The 25,311-nt window shown below is 42.3% G+C and overlaps 1 protein-coding gene across 2 annotated transcripts; it reads left to right on the plus strand.

Moving 5' to 3' along the window:
* Window positions 1–3,050: 3,050 nt before the first annotated feature.
* Window positions 3,051–24,279, plus strand: cnnm4a (cyclin and CBS domain divalent metal cation transport mediator 4a). Of its 2 annotated transcripts, XM_084745547.1 has the most exons (8): window positions 3,051–4,594; window positions 11,091–11,234; window positions 11,614–11,748; window positions 12,317–12,486; window positions 16,263–16,359; window positions 20,470–20,559; window positions 23,224–23,399; window positions 23,571–24,279. In XM_084745547.1, the coding sequence occupies exons 1-8, from the start codon at window positions 3,064–3,066 to the stop codon at window positions 24,123–24,125; spliced, it is 2,898 nt and encodes a 965-aa protein (XP_084601673.1). In that variant the 5' UTR covers window positions 3,051–3,063; the 3' UTR covers window positions 24,126–24,279. The 2 variants fall into 2 exon arrangements, with proteins under 2 accessions (XP_084601673.1, XP_084601674.1); XM_084745548.1 differs by lacking the exon at window positions 20,470–20,559.
* The last annotated feature ends 1,032 nt before the right edge of the window (window positions 24,280–25,311 follow it).

Here is a 25,311-nt window from a genome sequence, read left to right on the forward strand (position 1 = left end):
CAGACAATTTTGGGTGAACTATCCCTTTAGCGGTAGCTAAATTAACACACACACACACACACACACACACACACACACACAGAGGCAACAACGGGAGTAAAGTTACTTTCTGTATTTTTCTGTTACTTTCTGTCAGATGATGATTCTGCTGCTCGTCTTGTTTGTTACAGTTTGAAAATAACTGATGTACTTTAATGTGTTGAAATGAAGGATGTTATATAATAATCTTAGATTTAATGTAAAAAAACAGCCTTGGAAACCATTATGAAGTTTTATAATGACAGATAAAATATTGTAAACAAGATTTATTTTTAATCCATGAAAACTCTTCAGTTCCGTTCAGTTTGTAAATTAATGTTACTTTTAATAAAGAAAGAAAATTTGTATTGAAGTAAACAAATTGTTGTTTTTGCGTCAGATTGGATCATTTATCTCTGCAGATTTCCCAAAATGAACTTTTCATTTAAGTCTTTTAAAATACTTTTGTTCTCGCAGTGTTGGAGAAGTATTCAGATACTTACTGAAGTAATAAAAGTAGCACCAGACTGAAAATACTCAGGTAAAAGTAAAACAACAGGTAAATGTATCTAAATATTATTGGTGAAATTCTTTATGTGTCAAAAACAAGCAAGATGCAGGACATTTTCCAGTATCTGAGTACTTCTTCTACCACTGGCTCACAGTAATCTTTTGGTATTTTGCCGCTTTATACTTCTGCTCCTCTGCCTTTCAGATGAAGATATAGTACTTTCTACTTCACTATATTTTGTATTTTTACACTGTGGTATTGATAGTAATTTTACTTTTAATACTTTCATTACATGATCCTGATTATACTTGTATACTTTTACTTAAGTATCATTTTCAATGCAGGACTTTTACAAGGATACAAGATGATTTATTTATCATTTACAAAAATGTAACTACAACACATGAGAATTTGTTGTAGTTCCCTCTTTGATTGATTAATTGATTGGAACTGATTGTAGTTTTATTTGTAACAGAGTATTTTTACAATGTTATATTGGTACTTTTACTTGAGTAAAGGATCTGAATACTTCCTCCACCTCTACATTTCTGGCAGAACTACAATCATTTCTTTCTTTAAAACTAGAATCACGTTGACTGTTTTGACCACGAGGTGGCAGCGCGAGCAAACACAGAGGGAAACATTACTGTCTGTATTACATAACTGCTGCTGATCACTGAATATTAGGACCTAATAATGAAAAAAAGATGGTTAATAAACATTAAAAAACAGTTTACAGGACATATGATCAGTTTAATGTCATGGTCAAACACTAAAAAAGGCAATTTAATTTAAAGTAACAAATTCCTACATATTATTATTGTTGTTGTTGTTATTATTATTGATAATTATATTTTATATATTTATTTCATTATTATACAGACAGACAGGTGCAGAGAGTTCTTCTTCTCCTTCTCCTTCTTCTTCTTCTTCTTCTTCTTTTTCTTCTTCTTCTTCTTCTTCTCTGGAGAAACTGCTGAGTGTGTCTGGAGCAGCAGCAGCAGCAGCAGGAGGCCTGGTCGGGCTTGGTGCCAGAGGGATGCGGGATGGTGCAGCATGATGAGGAGGAGGAGGAGGAGGAGGAAGAGGTGATGATGGGGGTGCACAGATGCCATGTGCCTTTACATAACAGCAGCTGGCTCCGGATACAATTGGATGAGAAACCGCTGGCCACAGCAGCAGCAGCAGCAGCAGCAGCAGCCCTCTGGTCTGCCCGCTGTGTGCCGCATTGCTCCCAGCCTATCAGAACCAATAATAACAGAGCCATGCAGGAAGGAGGGGGGAGGGAGGGGGAGGTTGGGGTGAATGCAGGGTGCATGCATAATCTGGGAGTGTTTGCATGCATTTGCTGTAGCTGCAGTGTGAGCATCAAAGTAACAGACTTTGAAGTGTGAGTGAGGGAACAAGGGGCGAGTGTGTGTTTGTGTGCCTGCTGTTGTCAGTGATAACCAGAGATGTGCCCTCTGGAGTGCGCTTCCAGTGGACAAAAGAGGATAAAGTGCACTTTGGAGTGCCCTTCCAGGAAACAAAATGTGACAGAGTGCATCACAGCCCCTGGTTTGTTATGTATGTTACTCATTTATTTGTTTATTGTAAAGAAAGTCATTTATTTCTTTTTTTTTTAATTATAATTTTTTAAATTATTTTCCCCAGTGTTTATTCCTTCCTCAAGAGTCAATTCCTGTAGGATCAAACTGTGCTGTAGAGATGCAACGATTAATTGATTAGTTGTCACCTATCAAATAATAATACCTGCAAGTATTTTGAGTAATATTGAACAAGCCTCTGATTTCAGCTTTTTAAATGTGGATATTTTCTGGTTTCTTTTCTTCTTTATGACAGTAAACTGAATATATTTGTGTTGCGGACAAAACAAGACAAAACAAGACACCTGAGGACATCACTTTGAACTCTGCGACACACTGAAACACTTTTCACCACTTTCTAAAATTTTATTATAGTATATAGTATATAAGTGTATGATTAAACGTGTACAGAAGTTAATGAACAACTAAATGTGAAAATAAAGAAAAATATTTAATTTTTACTTTATATTTTATTTGTCTCTATATCTCCATAACATGTAAAAACATTGAATTATAATTTTATTTATTTCCCTTTATATTTCAACATTTTTAAAAGTACTCATCTATTATTTTAGTTATTTTCACATTTACTAATTTAATTATTTTATTTATTTTACTTTTTATTTCTAAATTTTATTTGCTCATTTATTTTATTAATCCCTCTTCATATTTACACATTTTTAAAATTCACTCATTTATTCTTTTATTTATATGTTTTATCATTTTATTTCTTATTTTACTTATTTATTCTGTTATATTTTTTGTTACTTTTCTTTTCTTATTTTTACGGCACCTCTATGACTCCATACATGATGAAGTCTTGACTGTACAAACCGCAGCTCCCCGTTAACTTGTATGTGTTTACAGTACTGTCCGAGTGTGTGTGTGTGTGTGTGTGTGTGTGAGTGATGGCGCGGCGGGGGGGCGGAGCCGCTCGGACATGAGTAAATGACGTCAGCGCCCAGGTCGCCGAGCAGTGAAACAAACATGGCGACAGAATGGAGCGGGCAGCAGGGTTACATTCTCACTGTCATTATATTCCTGTGGAGCGCGGTCGGTGGCCGCTCGGAGACCGCGGCGGCGGCGGCTGCGGCCGCGGGCTCGTCGGGCGTCAGCGACGGCCGGGGCGGCGGCGGGAGCCAGGTGCTCGGCATGCGGCTGGAGAGGAGCGACAAGCCGTCCAGCACCAATGACGACGGTGTCATCCAGGTGACTGAGGAGAGCTCCGTGCAGCTCCGGTTTTACGGGGTGCAGCTCCACTCGGGCGCCTGGACGCAGATCCGCTTCACGGAGCTGATGGACGGTGACGGAGGAGGAGACGAAGCGGAGGATGAGGAGGAGACGGCGGCGGTGGCGGCGAGGGGCGGGAGCGGCATGATGGAAGCGCCGGACAGGACTTGTGTTGATTTCACGAAGGACATCAGCGTCGGGACCTTCATGAACGTGAGCGGCCGCGGCACGTCGGGGCTGCTCGCCGTCACCGTCAAGCCGCTCCGCAAGAGCGAGCCGCAGAAGGAGTACGCGTTGTGCACGCCGGAGCCGGAGAGCGGCAGGTGGGTGCTGCTGGGGGACAGTGATGGCAGGCTGCTGGTGGTGGAGGAGAAGAAGTCTCTGCTGCCCATGTGGCTGCAGGCGATCCTCATCTCCTGCCTGCTGGTGCTCTCCGGGATATTCAGCGGCCTCAACCTGGGGCTCATGGCGCTCGACCCCATGGAGCTGCGCATCGTGCAGAGCTGCGGCACCGACAAGGAGAAGAAATACGCGCGGAAGATCGAGCCCATCCGCAGCAAAGGGAACTACCTGCTGTGCTCGCTGCTGCTGGGGAACGTCCTGGTGAACACCACCCTCACCATCCTCCTGGACGACCTGATCGGGTCCGGTCTGGGCGCGGTGGTGGCCTCCACCGTCGGGATCGTGATCTTCGGGGAGATCGTCCCGCAGGCGCTGTGCTCGCGTCACGGGCTGGCGGTCGGAGCGAACACCATCGTGTTGACCAAGCTGTTCATGTTCCTCACCTTCCCGCTGTCCTTCCCCGTCAGTAAGCTGCTGGACGTCCTGCTGGGACAGGAGATCGGCACCGTGTACAACCGGGAGAAGCTGGTGGAGATGCTGAAGGTGACGGAGCCCTACAACGACCTGGTGAAGGAGGAGCTCAACATGATCCAGGGCGCCCTGGAGCTCCGCACCAAGACGGTGGAGGACGTGATGACCCCGCTGGGGAACTGCTTCATGATCCAGGCGGACGCGGTGCTGGACTTCAACACCATGTCGGAGATCATGGAGAGCGGCTACACGCGCATCCCGGTGTACGACGACGAGAGGACCAACATCGTGGACATCCTGTTCGTCAAGGACCTGGCCTTCGTGGACCCGGACGACTGCACCACCCTGAAGACCATCACCAAGTTCTACAACCACCCGGTGCACTTCGTGTTCCACGACACCAAGCTGGACGCCATGCTGGAGGAGTTCAAGAAAGGTGTGTGTGTGTGTGTGTGTGTGTGTGTGTGTGTGTGTGTGTGTGTGTGTTCATCATAAAACACTGATCTATCTGCAGGTTCCTCAGAGAACTCAGCTGTTCTGTCAGTTTATCACAAACTCTCCAGTAGTATTTAGATAATGATCAGTCGGTTTTTTTGGTTTTTTTAAAGAAAGAAAGTTCAAATCCTCTGATTTCAGCTTCTTAAATGTGAATATTCTCTGATTTTTTTCCTCTTGTCTGACAGTTAACTGAATATCTTTGAGATGTGGACAAAACAAGTCAAGTGAGGACATAATTTTAGATTGTGATCAACATTTTCTGGACTAAAATGCTAAGAAAGAAGAAGAAATGTCAATATTAACTCCATCACAGCACAGTAATATTATTTAGTTTACAGCTCAAAACATTAAGTTTAAGTGTGCAGTATCTCTTTAATCTATAATAATATATTATATTTTATTTGTCGATAATATTTTGTATAATCTGAATTTATGAAGTAACTAAATTTTTCAAATAGAGCTGCACAGTTAATCCAAATGTTATCTAAATCACAATTTGGCTTTCTGCAGTTTTCAAATCGCGATGTGTTAAATGCAAAATGTGTCAAAAAAATCGTTTAAATGACTGAATGTGGTGATGCAGAGACGTCCGTCCTGCACATCAGAGTTCAGAAGTTGTGTCGTTCACAGGCGTAACTTTCTGTGTGGAGGGAACTGTGTGATCACATCAGCTCTGCCTACATGGTTTTCAAAAACTGTAATCTGTAAAGTAACTAGTAGCTAAAGCGGTCAGTAAAAAAGTACAGTATTTGCCTCTGAGAAGTATAAAGTTGCATAAAATGTAAATACCTCAAATGTACTTGAATACAGTACTCGAGTAAACGTGATCAGCTGATCTGTGGTTTGTTTTGAAGCCCCCAGCAGCTCTGAGTGTATCGACCTGCAGCAGTATTGACGGGTGGAACATCCCAGCCCACATTTAAACACACACATTACTGCAGAAACACATGATGCAAAGTGGAACAAACATCCGGTCGGAGAACATTTCATCCACGTTCTGTTCCTTTAAACAGAGCTGAAACAGGACGGTTAAATACACCGACTGACGGAAGAAATATTCAGATCCTTCAGTGAAAACTGGGGCTGCAACCAACCGTTATTTTAATCCTCAATTAATCAGCTGTTTTCTTGATTAATCGATTATTAATTGATCAGTGGTTTGGACTCTGAAATGACAGAAAATGGTGAAAAAAAAAGTTTACTCTCACAAGAAGATGAAAGAAACCAGAAAATATTCACCTTCGAGAAGCTGAAATTAGAGAATTTGGACATTTTTATTAAAAATAATTTCTCGATTATCAAAGTAGTTGGCAGTTCCCTTAGTAAGTGACTAATAACTGATTAATCATCGCAGCTATAGTGAAAATTTTCCATTACAAGTAAAAGACCTGCATTCAAAAGCTGAAGTGAAAATATGTAAATATGATCAGAAAAATCTAATCGGTGGTCGCATTAGTGATTCTCATGTATTATTTCATGCACATTATAATCTGATATACATTGATAATTGATTAATCTGTCTCTTTTTTTAAGAAAAAAAGTCAAAAATTAACCCGTAGCTGAAAATGGTAACAAATATTTTCTCATTTTCTTTATTTTTTCTTTGTTTCCCCTCATTCTAAGTATGAGTTTAAGTTTCTTTATTCAGTGAATGCCTCGACCAGACAAAACAAGGTCATACTAGGTGCAATTGCTGCCATTTATAGGCTACTGATTACTAATCAATAGATTTTAGTGGCGGCGTGGTGGTGCAGTGGTTAGCACTGTCGCCTCACAGCAAGAAGGTTCTGAGTTTGAATCCCGGGACCTTTCTGTGTGGAGTTTGCACGTTCTCCTCGTGTCTGCGGGGTTCTCTCCAGGTACTCCAGCTTCCTCCCACAGTCTGAAAACATGCAGCATTATAAGTTAATTGGTGACTCTAAATCGCCCGTAGGTGTGAATGTGAACATAAATTTCCCTGTCTAGACTAGTCGACTAGTCTAACAGCAAGAAAACTCTCAGAAAGCAGTTAAAATTGAGCAGAATGTGTTAACTGATGATGTTAAACACTGTCCGAAATAATTAGGAGCCATTAGAAGCCGTTAATCACGGTCTACGTTCCACAAATTGTACCTTAACTGCAGCTGAAATGTGTGCCACTTTGCGCCGTGCAATATAAGCATTGCACAACTCGCTAAATGCTTCAACTTTTCAGACCGAACAGGATCACAGCGTCGGCGGGTAAATGACCTGGAGCTGACGTTAGCTGCCAGCCTGCTACACAGCGTGGCTAACATTAGTGGTGCTCTCCTTGCAGGTTAACGTCCGTCCGTGTCAGTTGAGTGGTTATAGACCGGTTTATTCTGTCACAGGCTACGTTCAACATTAGTTCCATTTTCTAGATCAAAACACTGACAAACCGCACTGGTTTTACGAGCCGTCGCCTGTCTGACTTTGCTGGTCAAAAACATCCAGGGTCACCTGGGCGATCGGGGCGTACGCGCTTGCAGCGTACGGTGAGAGGGGCTGCTGTCTGATGGGCGGACGGCTGCAGAAAATCTTTGAGGCAACAGCTAGCTGGCGTCGTGCATGAATAAAATATTGATAAATAGTGTAACCGAATAGTTTTTCTGGCGCTGATTAGCGTCGTGTCGCACATCCCTAGTCCTGAGATGAACTGGAGGTTTGTCCAGGTCGTACCCCGCCTTGGGTTGTGGACAAAACAAGACAGTTGGGGACATTATCTTGGACTTTGATCAACATTTTTCAACATTTTCTGAACCAAACAACTTAGAAATTAGTGGACAAATTGTTGCCAGATTGATCACTAGTTGAAAAATAGATCCAAACATGTGAGAACAGGTGAAGCGCACGGACCATGTTGATAAATAGTCATGTGTTATTCCATCATGACCCACTTTATGTCTCAGAGTTTAAGACTCTCTGCTCTACATTATGTGGTGTTTTATTTATTGGCCACGTCAGTGTTTTAATCCAGCGGCGGGATTTTTATCCCCCGTCAGCTCTCTGAAGAGGATTTCACTGCTGATCATCATCATCATCATCATCTATCAGAGGGACAGGAACTAATCAGTGAAATCAGCCGCTGTGTGATCGCATTTGACGGGATAAAAATCTGCAGGTTCAGGCGCTTGGGATTAGTGCGGGAAATCTCAGTGCTGATATCCACACTGTGAAACACAAAGCCGCTATCACAACAATGACGCTACCTGCGGCGAATTAATGCTCATTATGGTGACGATGAGGCTGTTTGAAGGATATCAGAAGCTTTTCTTTACAGGAACACACAGTCTTTGCTGTGCAGGTGCACGGTTCTGTGGTGTAAAATGTACCGTGTGGTTAGCATGTTGGTTGGGTCATGTTTAATAAAAAAGTGCGGTTAATGTAACTGCTTTTGGATGAATTCTTAATGTAAACATTAATATATTTAATATTGCACCAGGTTAAAGGTTAGTTCTATATGCACGCTCTGCCAACTGAGCTACAGGGGCGCCTCTGCACAAGCATTTTGTCCAGAAATTACACTTTGGATCGCTCCAGAAATCCAATCCATTTAATTCAGTTAAAATTTATTGTCATTAAAACAATGTGCAGGCATAAATAAATGTAAATGAAAAGCAGGACTCCGGCTGTAACAATGCATAAAATAAAATAAAAGCTAATATAAACTAAATACAGATGAGGAGAATGTGTACAAACGTCTGTTGGACGAGGTGGTGTAAGTCTGAGTTATGTAACAGAGTCCTGTAAATGACATTGTAAACAACAGTGGAACAGTGAGGAGCTGCAACTTTCATTGAAAACCATGTCAGGAGAGCTGTGATACAACTGTGCAAAAGGTCTTTAAGACAGGGTTCATAGAGGTGCTTGAATCCTTGAAAACACTTGAATTCTAAGGATTGAAATGTGCTCGAAGTTTCAGTGGTCTGGTCTGAGGTGTGTGTGTGTGTGTACATTAACAGTTTGTGTCAAAAATGGTGCAGTTTATTGTTTTTGTTTTTCTGTGCATGCATCATTTATACGTCTTGCTCCAGGTAATAACAGCTCGGTTTCATTTCTTAAATATTTTACTGCAGAACACCGCTTCAGTTTTGTTTGTGATCAGGGAAACATTTTACACTTCTCAAGAGGAAAACGTGTCGCAACATCTGGTCAAATGTTGCTTGCAACAGTGTCAAACATATGTCCCGTGGGCAAGAACTGGCCTGTCAAATGGTTCAGTCAGGCCCACCGGATGACTTGTAGGGGTGCAGCGGTTTGCAGTTGTCCCATGTCCTGTACGGATCGCCTCCCTCCAGGTTTTACTGTTGCTGTTGCTTTTATATAAGCAATAATTCCTGAAATCTCAGTGCAGAGTTGCGGTGAACGGACAGGACAGATGCTGCTGTGTTTTACTCTGCAGCTCATCTCTGTGAAGAGCGACTGATTTAAAACCTGTCACATCACCTCGAGTGACATCACGACTGTGACTTCAGACATTTTCACAGGTGTAACTATGCTGTCGTCATAGAAACAGACCATAAGATTATGAGATGTAGTGAAACTTTTGTGAGACACGTGGCTCCTCTCAGCTCACCGGAGCAGCTCTGTGTCCGTCTGTCTGTGACTCAGTGTGTCTGTGTTGATTGGTTAGAAGTCACAAGTAATAGCCAATCAGCCATAAGTATGGTGATGACTACAGACAGGCAGAGATCAAAGCCAAGTGCATTTTTAAAATAATTTAACCCCAATCCCACCTTTTTTTTCTTTTTTCTGATCTGAAAAATGACCGAACGGTGAATTTTGTGATCCGTTTCACCCTTTACAAACAATTCACTACATTAAACAATATAAAGGCAGAAGAACATACATTTGGATCTGGGATTAAGTTTCATATTTAATTTAAGATTGACTGATGCAGAAAAGAGTTTTTCAGTTCGACCTCATTGAATCTGGTTGGATGGTAAAAGTCGGTCTGTTTTGCTCAGTCTCCGCTACAAATGCCGTTATTTTAGATTCTCGTTATCTCCCGAATAATTAATTATCTGTCTGCTCTCTGTGACAAACAGAAGCATCAAATCCTCACATTTTGGTGTCTGAATAGTTGAATCTTTGGCGTTTTGACGGACCGACTGTTTCAGCTCCGTCACCGTGAACAGAGAAAAGTTCCCGTCAGGTTGAAGCTCGTGTTTGTCAGTGATGTGAAGCTGCTGCGGGGAGACTGAGCGTGACCTCTGACCCCCTGTGACTGCGGAGGGACTGAGAGAGTTAACGTCAGGTCAGAGGGAGCAGCTGATGATGATGATGATGATGATGATGAGACGTGAGTCATCATGTCAGTGGCTGACGGCTGCATCACTGTGGCCGCCCGCAGCAGAGCCAACAGGCCCAGTTCTGTTCTGGACAGTGACGGTTCTCATGCTGGGCTGATGTTAGCGTGAAGGATGAGTCATTACACAGAACAGAGCAGCGTATTTTGTCCTCCAGCTCCTCTAACTCAACACAATCTCTTATTTATGAGTGTTTCAGAAAAAAATGAAGGTTTACTTTGCATATTCTGAGATAACTTTGCATGCATACGCAAAACTAAAGCTGCCATGAAAATGCAGCAGTGTGGCAGCCGTGGAAAAGTTGTTTAAGTCATCTGAGTTTTATTATTTTGATCTGTGTAGTCAACAACATAACTGACACATGAATCGAAGGCTAAACTAACTTTTTTTCATGCTTCGTTTCAGATCAACCTGCATTTGCTGACATTTTTGGTTTCTTTGGGACGCACACACATGCACACGCACAAATCAGGTCCAGCATCTCCGCAGAGGACGAAAATAGACGACGCTGGTGTCTCTTGACGCCAAGTAACCGTGACAGGTTTCTTTCCTGTTCACCGGATAATGTGTCTGACTCAGCAGCCATCAGCGGCCGCGAACGTCTCGTCAGTATCGCTGCACACTGAGCCTGAACATAAACACAACGACCTTATAGTTTTTCTAATGAGCCAGGAGAGGATCAATGTGTTGTTTCTCTGTTTTTTCCATCACTTCCTCTCTCTTTCTTCTCCTCCCTCCAGTCCTCTCTCCTGTTTATCTCGTTTTGGCGTTTCCTCCAGCTCTTTTCTCTCCAAGGCTCTAAGTCCGGGCGAGCTATATTAAGGCATCAATCTGTCCTCCCAGCAGCAGTCGGGATAAAGCCACTGACAGATCGAAGCCACGCTGCCTCCCAAATAGAAAAACAAGAAAGGATGTTTTCATCTTGCAGGACTGAATGTGTTTGAAAGTCTCCTCTTCCTCCCTCATGATGCTGTCCTACTTTCCTGGCACTTGATTTCCTCACAGCCTAGTTTTTTTATAGGAGTGGAACAAAAAAAAACTTCTAAAATGTTGCCTCAGCCGTGCGCTCGTGCCTGGTTGTTGTCGTAACCTTCGGGTGATCTCTGTCCTCTCCGTCCTCTCCAGGTAAATCTCACCTGGCCATCGTCCAGAAGGTGAACAACGAGGGGGAGGGAGATCCCTTCTACGAGGTGCTGGGGTTGGTCACGCTGGAGGACGTCATCGAGGAGATCATCAAGTCGGAGATCCTGGATGAGTCCGACCTTTACAGTGAGTCAGTGCTCGTTGGTCGCCGGCCACGGCACAGAAACACGCGAAATCCACACGCACAAACAAACAAACACACACCTGATGGTGAACAAACACACTGATAGACTCAAGACGTTGGACCAGAGACACGTCCCATGTCCCGTCCCAATCCCATGACACAGCAGGGTTCAACATTTATGTTTTTTACCTGAACTGGCAAGTGAGTCTGAAATCTACTTGCCCAAAGTCAGATAATACAGATAATCTGTACCTTTCGCTTTTGTTTTGACAAAATTACATAATTAAGGCAACACAAACAAAACTAAAATATTAAAAATGTCCTGACTCTGCGGTACCGTTCTTCTCCTAATTCTGCATCTTTTCTGTCGTTCTCCTGCAGCTGACAACAGAAACAGGAAAAAGGTCGACCCAAACAAAAACAAGCCCGACTTCTCGGCCTTCAAGTCGGACTCCGACAGTAAAGTGAAGATCTCTCCTCAGCTCATGCTGGCGGCTCATCGTTTCCTGGCTACAGGTGAGCTCTGAGGAGGCGGCGGCGGCGGCGGCGGCGGCTAATCTCTCAGTCAGCCAGTACAGATTTGTTTCGGTGTCGTTCAGCAGACTGTTTCTCTGCAGCCTCTGTGGATTAACACCGGTCACTGAAGGGCCAATACCTGCTGACCTTGGTGTGAAGTTTTGGCCTCAGTTTTCTCTTGATGGTCATTTTTTTATGGTTATATTGTAGCTTGATTTTGATATTTATTTCATATTCAAATTCACATCGATTAAAAATATCTCTGCAAGTTTATTGCTTCAGTGCCCAGACGTCATTTTTAACGTCCAGTCAGGCACTAGTTTAAAACAGCAAAGTCTCACAGTAACACAAACAGACAGCGGTGTCTAAAATATGTTTCTGCCGGAGACGAAAACAGTTATGTCCGTTTTTACAGCAGCACAAAAAAGGCAAAAAATAAAGATCAAGACTTGTTTTACTGTTTGATCCATAAATGAATTCTGCTTTATAAAAAAAAAGAAAACTGACATCCTGCGTTGACGTTTCCTTGTCATCCTGCCCCCCCCCCCCCCCCCCAATCCTCCCCCAGAGGTGAGTCCGTTCAGTCCGTTCCAGATCACAGAGAAAGTCCTGCTGAGGATCCTCAGGCACCCGGACGTCATCCAGGAGATCAAGTTCAACGAAAGTGACAAACGCTCGCCGCAGCACTTCCTGTACCAGCGAGGCAAACCTGTCGACTACTTCGTCCTCGTTCTGCAGGTACACAACACACACACACACACACACAACACACACACACACACACACACACACACACACACACACAACACACACACACACACACACACACACACACACACACACACACAACACACACACACACACACACACACACACAACACACACACACACACACACACACACACACAACACACACACACACACACACACACACACAACACACACAACACACACACACACACACACACACACACAACACACACACACACACACACACACACACACACACACACACACTGCACAAATGTTAACATGATTTGGTCTCCTGGTGTTGTTTTGATTTACAGATGCAAGAGTCGAATTCTTCAGGAATGATTTAGTTTCTATTTTCCGAAACACAGCGGCTTAAATAAAATCTGCACGATAAATCGAAATCGAAGTGACATCATCATGATTTTAATTTGATTTTTTTTTTTTTTACAGTAAAATTGAAATTTATGATGTGAAAATGATCATTTCCACTAATCATGAATCATCACAGTCAAAATTCTTTCAGAATAATTATAATGAAGTTTTTTTTTTACCACACAGTAAACCAGAAATAGTAAAGTGGAAATACTCAAGTGGAGCTACAACTCTTAATCGATTATTTGATCATGAATCGATCATTAAATTAACTGCCAACTGTTAAAGTAAATTAAAAAAAAAAAATTATTTACTCCTTTATGACAGTAAACTGAATATTTTTGGGTTGTGGACAAAACAAACGTTTTCGTCCAATTTCTACATTTTAAAGACCAAACAACTAATTGATTAATCGAGAAATTAATCGACAGTGAAAATAATTGTTAGTTGCAAGTTAAGTTAAGCCTCAAAATTGTATTTAGATACATGTACTTAGTTACTTTCCGCCACTTCCTGTTCATGGCAGTTGTCATGAGTAAAGTGAAGTTGTCAGTCGATGCTCGAGGTTCTCGCCTCGATGTGAAGCCGAGCAGCTGGTCGTCCGTTCGAAGGTTCATCATGAAGTCAGATTAGACGACAGTTTAAACAGGTGGGTGAGTTTATCCCGGGTCAGCGCGTCAGTCTGGGGGGGAATTAACACACATGCAGGTCGACCTCTTAAGACTCACCTGACTTAAGGTAATTATGTGGATTCTGTTTTTCTTTTTGTTAAAAATCAACAAGGACGTCACAGTCAGATTAAACTTTCAGAGAAATGTTGGCAGTGAATTCTACCAGATCTGATATTGTTTTATAAATCAGACATTTTCATAATTTAATAACACGCAGATGAAGGTGGAGGACTTTATTATTTAATTATTTTCACTGTTATTTGTCAAAAATATTTATTTAGATTTTAAACAAATACAGCTGCAACTGATTATTTTTTTCCTTCCTTCTTCAAAACCAAAGATACCAAAGAAAAGCAGCAAATGTATATATATATATATATATATATATATATATATATATATATATATATGTGTTTTTACGTATAGCATGTAACTTTCTGTCAGTTAACCAGCTGGTTTATTGACAAATAGTTTTGGTGCTAAAAATAAGTGAGAACATTTATATTAATATCTAAATAAAACACAGAATACTTTCTGAAAATCCTTTTTTTAAAGATAATTTTAAAACATTTTTTGAAAATGAAAAAAACATGTTTAAATTTTATTCTTTAAGTTGCACACATATTGTAATAAACACACGGTGTGTAACTTTATACTGAAGATAAATATAAAAAATAATGCCCTGTAAAATGGATAATTGCATAGAATTTGGCCAATCAATGAATTGTTGCATTTTTAGGGTTTGATAACATGTGAAAGAATTGATATGTCTGCAAATTACCTAAATATTGTCTCCAGTATTCTGCACAGTGTACAGAAAAGCTGCAAATGAAACATCCCTGTGAGGTTTAGAGGATTAAATCACATGTGCAGCTGTTAAAATCATGCATTATCATATAAATACACTTTAGCAGACGTATGGATAGTTGTTGTTGTTGTTGTTGTTGTTGTTGTTGTGTGATCGCGGGTGTGTCGGAGCAGAGGGGCTCCTCGCTCTGCACGACCTTCACTGACAGATCCTCTTACATAACAGAGAGGCAGATCGAGGGTTGAAGGGTTAAGGAGGATGGAGAAGAAGAAAAGCAGATGAGACGAGACAGTGAAGCAGAAAATTGACAGCAGAGAATCCGGTGAGGGGAACGAAGAGCAGAGAGGAGCTGAGTCTGGGATGACTGTGGAGATGCAGGAGAGGAAGAGAGGAGGACAGAGTGTCTGTCAGTAAATCCCTCCTCCTCCTCTGCACCAGGAAGAGAAGAGAGGAGCCGAGCAGAGAGGCAGGGAGGGAGGGAAGACGAGAAGAAGAAGAGCTTTACACCCTGACAGAACATGCACACACACACACACACACACACACACACACACACACATATATAGGTAAAGGTAAGAATATATGGACATGTGTCTGCAGCAAAACATACTTTAGACACATAAAAAATCAATATCAGTTTAAATGCTTAGAATAGTTTCATACTAAATAACACTCTCTCCTCACCAACCAAACTCCATTGTCAAAATCAACAATTTTACTTGGCATAAAAGAGGAGTTGCTGCCTTGATCATTTAGTCTGTTTGTGTTATTATGTGATGTCTGTGCTTTAAAAGGACAATTCAGCTTCACCAAATTCACGCAATAACACGAATAAACTATCAGACTGAGGCAGCGGCAGAACAGCAACTCCCATTATCTGTGAGGAAAAATGACTGGTTCCACCTCTTAAGTTTCTTTTGAATCATGTGAGGACAGACATTTATCGAATTTGGTCACAAATGATTTTTTAAATGCATAAATGATAGTCTAGGGCTGCAGCTAACCCTTATTTGTATTGTTGATTAATCTGTCAATTAATTGGATTATTTGTTTGGTTTATAAAATGTTTGAAAATGGTGAAAAATGTTTCCTGAAGACAAAAAACGACGTCCTCAATGTCTTGTTTTGTCCACAACCCAAAGATATTCAGTTTACTGTCAGAGAGTAAAGAAACCAGAAAATATTCACATTTAAGAAGCTGAAATCAGAGAATTTTGATTTTTTTTCTGTAAAAATGACTCAAGCCAATTAATCAATTATCTGAAAGGTTTTTGATTAATTTAGCAACTCTGAAGCCTGATTTGTCCTTCCATGCTGATGTATCTGTGAGGACCCTCATGACATACACTGTAAGTCGCCGTGAGGATGTGCGTGGTCTGTCCACGCCGGGAAACTTGTGTGAACGCCTCCACGTGTCAAACACCTTCTCCTTCAGCTCAGTGTGTTTGTTCTCTTTCTTTTTTAACTGTCCAGCTCAGTGTGTGTGTGTGTGAGTGTTGGTGTATCACAGTTGAGGGTGTCTCAAAGTGTTTGTTGTTGACACCTGAGGTGTGGATAGAGTGACTTCACACGCTCAGCGTGCAACCTGAGCGCCGCTGCTCCTGTTCCACTGAAACACATACAGGTGTGTGTGTGTGTGTGTGTGTGTGTGTGTGTGTGTGTGTGTGTGTGTGTGTGTGTGTGTGTGTGTGTGTGTGTAATGAGACACTGGAACAGAATGTAATATTTATAGAGCATCAAAGTGTTTCTGTTACCTGCCACAAGAGACGATGACTCCTGGATTTTGCACAACAGAGCGTCCTGACCGACACACACAAGTGTGACACAGAGTGTCAGATGAATGGGATTATTAACAAAATGTGTGTGTGTGTGTGTGTGTGTGTGTGTGTTTGTGTTTGTGTGTGTTTCAGGGTCGGGTGGAGGTGGAAGCTGGAAACGAAAACATGAAGTTCGAAACCGGTCCGTTCTCCTACTATGGAGTGATGGCCCTGAACTCACCGTCACTGGGTGAGACAGCACTTACACACATGCACACACACACACACACACACACACTCTGCTGTACGCGTGCGCACACACACACACACACACACACACCCCTATACAAACACACAGACATGCTAGGATTTTATTATTTTATCATTAAGTTGCTAAGTTACAAACTTGACCCTGAAGGGCTTTAGACCTGCTGTCTTCGTCGTCCCGACTCTTTTCAGACGCATTTCTTTAAACCAATCACAGACGTCTTGGGCGGAGCTAAGCCCAGGACGCAGCAACGGTGCTGCTGCAAAATAATGTTGAGGGGGAACTTGTTTTGGTGGAACATCTGCACCTCTGTGCAAAAAAAATGTTTTGTTCGAGCTTCATTTTTACTTTTTTTTTTTATAAGCACTTGAAAGTTTGGTTGCATCAAAAAAATCCACTTTTCAGACAAAAAACAGAAAATAAAAAAGACATTTTTAAGCAGAATATCAACTCCACATTTTTATTTTTGGACTTTTATCGCTTCATATTATGTGACATCACTGTTACCAGTGTGGCGAACATTAGGTGTGTGTCTGTGTGTCCCGCCCCCTGGCTGGAACACCCTGTCCGACTGGCCCGGGGACGGGACTGGAGCGCTGTCTGCCCCGGCTGCAGTGTGACTCACTGACAGCGCGAGCAGCTCCGCTCTGCGTCCGGGTCATGGCGCTCTCTGACCCGCAGATCTGCAGCTGAGCACCAGTGTTTTCACACCGGATCACTCCATCGTCTTCTTCTTCTTCTTCTGCTGCTCAATTCCCACAGTTCTCTTCTTCTTAGAGTGACAAATTTTTGTCAGATGATTCGTCACAGCGTCCCCTACCGCCTCGCAGTGAAAACTTTGTGGTTTCAGACAGTTTACACCACAGAGGCTGTGCGTGTAAACTGAACTCCTCATGAACGCAGTAAACACGACCCCATTTGAAGGCAGCAAATAATGAGGAAGAGTCCTGAGTTTGGATGCGTTGTTAGAGTCAGTATCGGACTGATGATGCACCTTTTGCAAAGTTAAAGGAGCGTGCACAGTTCATTCTGATGTTTATTAACATAAATGTCGTTCTTCCTCCTCAATAATCATTAATTCTACCAAAATAAGACACTGAAGCGTCAGATTGGAACCCGTATTTCTCATTTTTACATGTAGTGTTGCCTGAAGTCTGACCAGTGCAGGATTCTCAGGATTACGTGCTTCTGTTCCATGGAAATAATAAAATCAAAGTCTTTGAAATGTACCTTAAATGCTGCAACACTTTCACACTCTGTCCTGTTTCCTGCAGTCAGTCGGCACGAGGCACACTGACTCTATCTGACTCTGTATTAGTTTCATTTACAAAGAATTAAGGTAAAGAAGAGAAATAATCTGATCTTCTCTCTGCTTCCCCGCTCTGCCGGTGCTGTCTGACGGTAAAGTGCTCCGTCAGTCAGTTGGTAATGAAGCTTTGTGTTTGAGGAGAGGAGCGGAAAAGTCAATAGGCTTAGTCCAAATAGGGAAACACTTACTGCGGTCCGAGCCGACGGGTGACGCCCGACACATCGACCAGAGGCACTAAACATACCCTGACCTGCTTCATCAACTCCGTCCAGATATTTTTATCCTCAGATTGAATTAATGAGCGCCTCTAATGGAGCTTTTAGTTGTTATTAAGAGACAGTTGGTTTTATTTCAGCACTTACAGTTAGCAGTGATAAATAATTCTGATTTTTTTTTCTTTTGTTGAACATCAATCTGTTACTAACAGCAGAATATGACTGAACTGATGTTAATATGTTCAAAAATGTTTCTCTTCTCCTCTCACAGTGAGGTCAAACTCACAGATGTGGGTTATTTTTGTCAAATAATCAGATTAGTTCATTTCTTTATTGTTCTACTGGACCATGTTTGTCTTTCAGCAGAGAACAGATGAGCAGTACAACAATAACTTTTATGAAAGATTGTGCTTTACTTCTTCATAGTCAGTATGTCAGTATGCTGTGAACAGGGTCAGCAGCTAGAAAAAAATAATATCAGTTTCAGTTTACACTAAGAATATTTTCAGCTCTTTACTTTGCTGTCAGACGGACTTTTCTGAGTGGAAACTGACGTTTAATGAGCCAAAATGTCGCTCTCTCCAAACCAACCAAACTCCAGTGACAAAAACATTAATGTTACTTCAAAGAACACAGCAGTTGTTGGTCTCCTGCTGCCTCGATCTGTTACACACAGAAGTCACACAGTGAGGCAGTTTGGGAACTCTGTCTGTTTTGGCCTGAGAGGAGAAGATCAGATGCCTCGGAGAGCGGACGGCCTGAATCTTTAGATCCACTCTGCAGGTGTAAAATGAGGCAGGTGTTGGATGATGTCAGCTCACCTGAGACGGACACGGTGGTGTCAGTACACAGGCGGCATCTATACGCCGCCATGCTGTGAGTCAGTGTGTCTGTAACTCCGCTGACTCCTGCTGGTTCAACGTCATCACTGCTCATAAAATGATGTTCCTCCTCTTCCTCCTCCTCTTCTTCTTCTTCTTCTTCTGTCCTGTCAGCCTGTTTTCTGTCCCTGATAATCTGCTGTCTGTACTCCATGTGCACATGATGCAGCTCAGTGTGTGTGCATGTGCAGCGTCAAATGTCGAAACACTGCACCATTTCTCATCCTGATCGCCCAGTTTATGTTCCAAACTGTCGGGAATCTGCACATTTTCTAAATGTGATTTTCAAATTTTAAATACCTGCTAGAAGAATTTAAATGTTTTACCAGTGACAGATGATCATATAGAGATATAAAGACAGAAAACAGTCAGATAAATGTGTGAAAAGTAAAAATTTAATCAACAAACCTGCAGCATGATGTGCTGTAATAAAGCTGTCGTATTTATTATCATAGTAAAGCAGCATTATCATGTGATTTTGGGGATTTTATCATAAGACAAGATAAGATATTCCTTTATTTGTCCACAACAGGGCATGAATAAAAATAAAACTCTAAAAAAAGGAAGTATAAAAATATAGGTAGATGAAATGTAAAAAAAATCGAACAGTTTAAACAGAGAAAATATAAAACTAAAAACAGGAACAATATGAAAAAGAGAAATCTAAAAATAGGAACAGTAAACACAAAATAAGGAGACTCAGCAGCTGAATTTCCATCATCACATGGAGGGAATATTCATGTTGCACATAGAAAGATGACAATAATGAAACACCTGATTATTGCAGATTGGAATTAAAAATATTGATCTTCTACACTGAATGATACTACAGCTGACTGAAGTATTGAACAGACTCTCTGCACTTTACAACAAAAATAAAACAACAAGAAGGATTTGTTCACTCAGTTCACAGGCACGTTTTTCTCTGCTGATGAAATTATTATTTCTACAAACTGCAAAAAAATGTCTTCTTCTACTACTACGTCTTCAAAACTCGCTGCACTTACTCAAAGCCGCCACCTGATGGTTGAAGCTGTGCATTTACAGACATCAATACTATACTGTGCTCAATTATGAGTGAAGAAAAAAAATGAGGCGTGCTGCACAAAAAAAACATTTAAAAAAACAAACACTGACTGTCCAACTTACTGACAAAAAAGTGTAGGCGGTAGATGATAATCAATTTAAAAATCCTTTAATAATTCATGGAACTAACCAGGAAGTCATGTAACAGAAATATCAAAACTGCCACTTGGAGAAAAAAAATATACAAATGTGTAAAATTGTACTAAACAGCAAAACCCATGTGGACTGATTAAAAAAATTAAACAACAAAAATAAATAAAACGTAATTAATGTTAGTAATAATTCTGATGTAACTAGCAATGACATAAAGGTGCTAAAAAGTCAGTGAGGTTCTGTCATTATTCCAGCTGCTGAGCACAGAGAAGTCGGAGGAATCAGCTGTTGTGTCTCGAGTGAAAATAAAAACCTCCTCCGATTGAAATAAAAATGACTAAAGAGAATAAATGCAGAGCAGCGCTGCAGTGGGACTCCTGCTGCAGGAGGAAGAGGAGGAGGAGGAGGAGGAGGAGTGATTCACACACTGCTGAAATTAAAAAAATAAATAAACCAGCTCATCTCTCTCTCTCTGCCCCTTCCTCCCCCCGCCCCTCCTCTCTCTCAGCCGTCACCCCTCCTCTCTCCCCGTCAGTGGCGTCCCCCCCTCCACGACGCCTCTCTCTTAAGAGGTTTTCTCTGTTCTCTCGTTTCCCAGGTAAACACTCGCATGGGCCCGAGGAGGGAGGGAGGGAGGGAGGGAGGAAGGGGGAGGGAGGGGGTTCCTCCTCTTTAAACCGATCTCACCATTTCCTTTTGTTTCCATCATCTTCAGAGCCCTGATCCAGCAAGTCCAGCCCCGGAGACGTAAAGACATTCTGCATTTTGTTTTCAAGTTTAATTTGCTTTTTGCTCCTTTTTTTTTTTTTTTTAAATGCTTTTTAAGCAAAACGCTGCAACTATGAAGTCACCTATGACCTCCACGGAAACTTTTAAAACAATTTGATTGATAATTTGAAGTTTTTTATAAGTAGGTTTCAAACCGATCAATAATATTGCTGATATGGACAGAAGATTTTTCCTTATTTGCATTTAAAGAATAAAGTCGACCTTTCAGTATTAGTGCCAGACAAAGGAGAAAAATTAATCAGAGTTAGAATTATTATTTTTTGTATTCTGAGAATAAAATAAAAAGTTGAAGAACCATTTTGACTTAATTCTCAAAATGCAAAATAGAAGAAATTCTTTGCTTTTTCCTTAAAGGTGTAAGAACGGCCCTAATATCTTCAGCAGAGTTTGGGTGGAGCTGGAGGTGGAAGCAAGCAGCACGAAGCGGCTGAAGCAGCTTAAACAAGGCGCCGTGTATGAAATTTGCCAATTGGATGCTTAGAGGGGAATCAGCTGTTTGAGATCAGCTGATGCAGCTGAGCTCGACTTCATGACTCAGTTTTACTGTCATACGACACAGAAAAGTGATATTTTAATATGAGACACAAGGACAAGTTAACTTTCTGCTGATTAATCACTCATCAAAATATTTCTGGATTAAGTTTCTCTCAGTTGATTATATTGGGGCGGAGCTATACACAGACACGTCATGTGACCCGTCGGATCACAGCGTCCTCTTCTGTCAGCAGACTTTACCTCTCAGATTATCGCGGCGTGAAAACGGAGTCGGACAAACTTGCTGGATGGGGCTCTCGGCGTGGCGCCCTCTACTTTCTAACCCTGCCACCACTTTCTGCCCTTTAACCACTGATCTGTGGTCAGATGTTATTCATAACTGCTGTGACATCATATCAGCGAGAGGAGCAGGCTGATCTGACCACGGACCTCTGGTTAAACGAATGGTTTGACATTTTGAGAAAGATGCTTATTAACTTTCTTTGTTACTGAGAGTTAGATGAGAAGATCGATACCACTTTAATGCTGGTCCTTTAAATATGAAGTTAGCTTAGCTTAGCATTAAGTCTGGAAACAGCTAGCCTGTTTACGGAGTCAGTTATTTTAAGATAAAAAAAAAAGTTTTCTCATTATCTCATTTCAAGATAACAGCTTGTTTTTCTTGTGATATCAAGTTAATTTATCTCATTATCTTGAGATAACAAATCTCATTTTCTTGCAATAACAGACTAATTTTGTCATCTTGAGATATCAAAGCTCTTGTGATAAGGTGTTAATTATTTTGTTATCTCGATAAGTAAGCTTGGTTTCTTTGTGATACTGGGTTAATTATCTCATTATCTCAAGATAACAGAGCTTGTCTTTTAATAACAGGTTAATAATTTTGTTATGTCAAGATAACAAATGTTATTTTCTTTTGATAATGGGTTAGCTGTTTTGTTATCTCGAGATTACAGAAGTTGTTTTCATGTGACTACGGGTGAATTATTTTGTTGTGTTGAGATAACAAAAGTTATTTTCTTGTGATAACAGGTTTATCATTTTGTTTTCTCAAGAAAAGAGGCTTTGTTATCTTGATTTGTTCTCTTGAGATAATGACATAAGTCTCGGATTCTGTAAATAGCTCTGTCCAAACGTGATTTTTTTTTGTGTGTGTGTGTAACTTGTACGACAAACGACAAAACAAGGAGGGCGAGAGTTTTAACCTTCTGATGGAGTCAAACTGTTTCCACCAGTTCTGGGTCTTTATGCTAACCTAACCTAAACTGAGGAGCTCATGTCTGTGGCTCCAGAGTGCTGTGTATAAATCAGAGTGGTATTGATTTTCTCATCTAACTAAATGAAAGAAAGCAAATAAGAGTTTTTCCCAAAAATGTTGAACTACTCCTTTAAGCACAAATGTTCTCCGCCCGTAACCTCCCACTTGATCTCCTCCAACTGAGGTTCTCTGATCATCACTGACGCTCTCTCTCTCTCCTTTAACACCAACCCCTCAAACAAGATTATGAGGATGCCTTTCCCGCCCCTACGTCACCCTCCATGACATCACTAAAAGCAGCCAATGAGAGAGGCTCCTCCTCTGAGCTCAGTCAGACTGTTTTGTAGCCATGAAATGCTCAAATGATGCACTTTGCACTTTCATCGCATGGCATGTTTGTGGCATTCTCTGCTTAACAAACACAATCTCATCTCATCAATCCACTAATCAATCACAGAACATGTGTGATATTGATTTTTATAAATATTGTGTGTTTATATTTGTTGTGTTGCAGTGTGTTCACTCACTAACGTTCACATTTTCCTTCATTTTTTCACGTTTTCCATGTTTTCCCCTTGTTTCTTGGTGTGTTTTCTGCTTTTGTTAATGTTTAAGTGCGTGCGTGCGTGCGTGTGTGTGTGTGTGTGTGTGTGTGTTTTGCCCTTGCTTCTCCTTTTTCCTCCTCACCCTCTCACTCACTCTCTTCTCTGTCAATCCCAGAGTTCCGTTCTCCGTCACACGGGGGCAACCTGAACCGCTCAGCGTCTCTGAGCTGCACTGAGCGCGCTCCAGAGACCGGCTCCGTCGGCGGGAGCAGCACTCAGATCCCGGGAACCCCCTTCCAGTACATACCAGACTTCTGCGTACGGGCGCTCACAGACCTGCAGTTCGTCAAGGTAACGCTCAGTCTCACCAGGTACTCGTCACACGACTGTATTAAAACAAGGTGGAAGAAGTACTCAGATGATGTAAAAATACTCCATTACTCCAAATCCTGAATTCAAAATCAGACAGTACAGAAGTATTATCAGTCTGTCTTTATCGACATGGCGTTTTGTTCTCCTCAGGTCACTCGTGCTCAGTACCAGAACGGTCTCCTGGCGTCCAGGCTGGACAGCACGCCACAGTCTCCAGACGGCAGCCACACTCGTCTAGACACGTCCGTCTCTTTGCCGCCCGTGACGCCGCCGGGGACCCGCAACCCACTGCCGCTGGCCACGCCTCCCACGAGGCGCCAGCCGTCCAACGCTCAGATGCCCGCGCCGCCAAGCGGCCGTGCCGCCCTGCCCCAGACCACCTCCACCTCCTCCAGCCGCAGGCCGAGCCAGACTCTGCCGCAAGCCACCCCTCCTCCGAGCAACCACGCCCCCCTCTCCTCCCAGACCACCCCGTCCTCCGTGAGTACAGCGACGAGCACCTTTAACCCTCACTCGACTCAGACCTCCTCCCTCTCCTCCAAGTCGCAGCCGTCGCCGCCGGAGAACGGGCCGGGAGAGACCGCCACTCTGCTCAGTGAGCAGCAGAACTGCGTGGGCCCCCGCCGGCTCAGCCACTCCCAGGCGCACCCCCCCCACCCACACGTCCACACCATCAGTCACGCACACACTGAGAGCACCATCTGACCAAACACCTGAGCACTCACAGAACACACTCCACTCGCACTACTTCCTGTTCCTGTTTGCTCGTTGTCTCCTGAACTTTTCTGTAGACGTCTGAGGGACGCCGAGGATCAACGCCTCGACCCCCTCCTGCATGTTCCCCGCCCCCCCCCCCCCCACACTGAAAAAGATCCAGAACAGACGACAGAGAGGCTGAGGCACAGGGAACACGAGTGGGTGTGGTCAGAAATATAGACGGGTTGTGTATGTGTGTGTGTCCTTAAAGGAGCAGTTCACCAACGTTACAAAAAAAACATATTTTCTGGTCTAACCTCGCGGATGTTTTGGTTTTATTCGTCCTGGTTTTGAGATTTCTGACTTCAACTCAGTGAAAAATGAACTCGACAGCAGTACAGAGGACATCAGTGACGTCTGTGGATTATCCAGAATAACGGAGACGTTGTGTGGACGGTCGTTGACAGTGATTCTCAGTCCAATCTAAATTTATTTATAAAGCACATTTAAAAACAGCAACCACTGACCAAAGTGTTGTACAATCAAAATATAGCAAAAGCCATAAAAACAACACAGGTATGGTAATTACAGGTACGACTTGTGCTAACGCTAGCAAGGCCCAAAAAAGACACGGCTAATGCTAGCTACACCTACTCTTCATCAAAGAGAGACGGCTAATGCTAGCAAAGGCCTCACAAAACAGAGAGAGCTAACACTAAAGAGACATGCTAATGCTAGCTGAGCCATCTGCTTGTAAAAGAAAGACAGCTAATGCTAGTTACACTCACTCTTCATGAAAGAGAGACAGCTAATGCTAGCTAGACCTTCCCCTCACCCAAGTGAGACGGCTAATACTAGCTAGCCCTGAAAGAGATACAGCTAATGCTAGTTAGGCACTGTGTGCTTGTTTAAAAAACGGGGAAAAACTGCTAACCCAAAGCTTGTTAGTTAAACATGACTTTGGCGTTCTTTAGTCATTACTGCATTGTGGCAGTTGAACACGTCTCCTAGCAACCTTGGTTCTCTGCTCTCAGTTAACTGTTGTCATGGGAACCGTCTGCTCAGAGCTCTGAAGCTTACACGTATGTCAAAAATGATTTTCATCCTTCTCTGTTTTACAAATGGATAAATATGCACAATAGCTGCAGGATCATTGTGCGACCTCACACAAAAGTGAGGAGCAGAATTCAATTTT

The sequence above is a fragment of the Lutjanus erythropterus genome, chromosome 20 (assembly GCF_056507025.1).
Source record: "Lutjanus erythropterus isolate fLutEry1 chromosome 20, fLutEry1.hap2, whole genome shotgun sequence".
NCBI lineage: Eukaryota > Metazoa > Chordata > Actinopteri > Lutjaniformes > Lutjanidae > Lutjanus > Lutjanus erythropterus.